General features: G+C 45.7%; 1 protein-coding gene across 1 annotated transcript in view; it reads left to right on the plus strand.

Moving 5' to 3' along the window:
* Nucleotides 1-952: 952 nt before the first annotated feature.
* The window catches only part of dctn1b (dynactin 1b), a 68,709-nt gene continuing 67,161 nt past the window's right edge, over nucleotides 953-2,500 (plus strand). Inside the window, exon 1 of the mRNA XM_063183580.1 lies at nucleotides 953-1,041. Coding sequence (XP_063039650.1) covers nucleotides 1,009-1,041 — 33 coding nt within the window. The 5' untranslated portion in view covers nucleotides 953-1,008. The remainder of the gene's footprint in view (nucleotides 1,042-2,500) is intronic.

Here is a 2,500-nt window from a genome sequence, read left to right on the forward strand (position 1 = left end):
TTATCTTTTTGCTTGGCTCTACATTTTCAGATCACCCACAGTGTTTTGGATGATCACGCAAAATTGTTTTACAGTAGCAGTAATGTCCTATTGAAATGCACACACCCACACCCACCCACCCACATACACAGACTTGCAACATTTTGTGTGTGTGTTTGTGTGTGTGTGTGTGTGTGTGCATGCGCGAGTGTGCGAATGCGTCTGTGTGTGCAGACATTTGGACGATAGCGCTGGCCCTCCTCCTCCTCTCAATTTTAATTTTGTCACATTTTGTCCATTGGCAGCGAGCATTCGCTGGCAAACGCGCAGCACAACACAACACTTATCATCCCAGTTATGTGGTTGTGCAGCAGCCCTTGTTCTGAATGGAGAGCTATGGGAACTATGTGAGATGTGAGTGAGAGAGGCAGCAATTCGGTGGGCATTAGGACCCAGGGATCGCCCCAGTCTCCTGGCCCACCTCTCTCTCTCTCTCGCTCGCTCTCTCTCCTGCAGAAAGCAGCACAGACACTGGTGCAGTGACGCTCTTCAACTGACTGCTCTCTCTCTCTCTCTCACACACACACACACATACATACACATACACATACAGGCACACACACGCATGCACGCACACACACAGACGCACAAACACACACATACACACAAGCCTGTCCCTCCTCTACGTACTTCCATCGGTGTGTGTGACTGACTGAGTGAGCGTGTATGTGTGCCTATGTGCGTGTGTGTCCCTATCTGGCTTCTATGGACGGACGGAACTGTGTTCATCAGTGTTCTGGAATATTCAGCCCCAGTCTGACTGGAGTGCTGGGAACAGTGGCGTTGGTGGTGGAGGGGGTGATGGTGTGAGAGTTCGGCGGAGGTAGAGGAAGAAAATAAAGAGGTAAAGAGAGGGAAAGAAAGGCAGACAGTGGGGAGCAGAGAGAGGAGAGGGGAGGAGAGGCGTGAGGGGGAAGACAGTCTGGACAGAAGACAACATCATCGCAGGGGGTTGAACGGAGGAGCGGCATGTCTCAGACTAAGAGATACACGTACAGCCGGGTGAGTAAGCTATAACGGACACACACACAGACACACACACACACGAACGCACACGCCCACATCTTTACCTGGAGAACTGTGCACTATACAGAGGATGAGTTGGCTGTATTTCTCTACCACAGATGGTGGCAGGTTACAGTGTGTGTGTGTGTGTGTGTGTGTGTGTGTGTGTGTGTGTGTGTGTGTGTGTGTGTGTCCATGTATATATTAGGGAGTGACGATGCTCTGTTTTGGGTCTGCGTGTGTGTTTGCTTGCGTGTATTGAGGAGGGGAAGACGCTCTGGCGTGTGTGTGTGTGTGTGTGTGTGTGTGTGTGCGTGTGCGTGTGCGTGTGCGTGTGCGCGCGCGCGCGTAGCAGGCAGGAGCGGTGCTCGATGTTTTGGGTCTGTCTGTCTGTGTTTGTGTTTATGATGGAGGGGGGCTATGGGGTTGCGTGTCACTACTGAGTCACAATGATGTCATAATGGGGGTTGAATGATTCCCGGTAGCACTACTCAATTAGTCATGCCTTACCTCATGTCTCCTATTAACCTTTCACCTGGCTTAGCTTAAAGAACATACACTGATATTCAGTATGCTCTGCATATCGTATGTTGTATGATGCGTACGCATGTTGTGTGTACATGTTACTTTTGTCACAGCCGACTCAATTCGTCATGTCTTATCTCCTTACTCATGTTAGCCTTTCACCTTGCCGAGTTTGAAGAACGTACACTGATGTATGTTCTGTATATTTTATGTTGCATGACGCATGGTGATTTACCATGTAGCCTATGCATGTTGTGTTAGTCAACTTTTTTTTTTTTTAGCATACTCAATTAGTCATGTCTTCCCTCCTGACTCCTGTTAACATTTCACCTTGTTGAGCCTTAATAATGGACACGTTCTGTATACATCTGCTGTATGTTGCATGTTGTATGTGCTGTAATATGTTCTGTATGTTTATTTATTTTTGTCTCGGCCAACTCATATAGTCATGACTCTTACCTTATGACTCTTAACCTTTCACATTGCCGAGCCCAAACAAAAAACGCTGTATAATATGATGTTGTGTACTGTATGTTGCATGGTCTGCATTTTTATTTGTACTTGTATTCGTATTCATATTCGTATTCGTATTCATACTCATATTCGTATATGTATTCCTGTACTTTTGTTTTCAGTAAAGTCATGTACTCATCTGACCTTTTACGGGGGACAGATTGACAGATTAACAGTTTTAACCCTCTGAGGTCCGAGTGCCCTTCAGAGGGCAATGTGTCTCCAAAAACAAATCTGTAACTCTGTGAGTTTTTGTCATTGAAACATATAAGTCACACCATTAGAAACCTCAGACCTTCCAGGTCCCAAATATATACAGGTCCTTCTCAAATAATTAGCATATTGTGTTAAAGTTCATTTTTTTCCCCATAATGTAATGATAAAAAATAAACTTTCATATGTTTTACATTCATTGCAC

Source organism: Engraulis encrasicolus, chromosome 19 (genome assembly GCF_034702125.1).
Source record: "Engraulis encrasicolus isolate BLACKSEA-1 chromosome 19, IST_EnEncr_1.0, whole genome shotgun sequence".
NCBI lineage: Eukaryota > Metazoa > Chordata > Actinopteri > Clupeiformes > Engraulidae > Engraulis > Engraulis encrasicolus.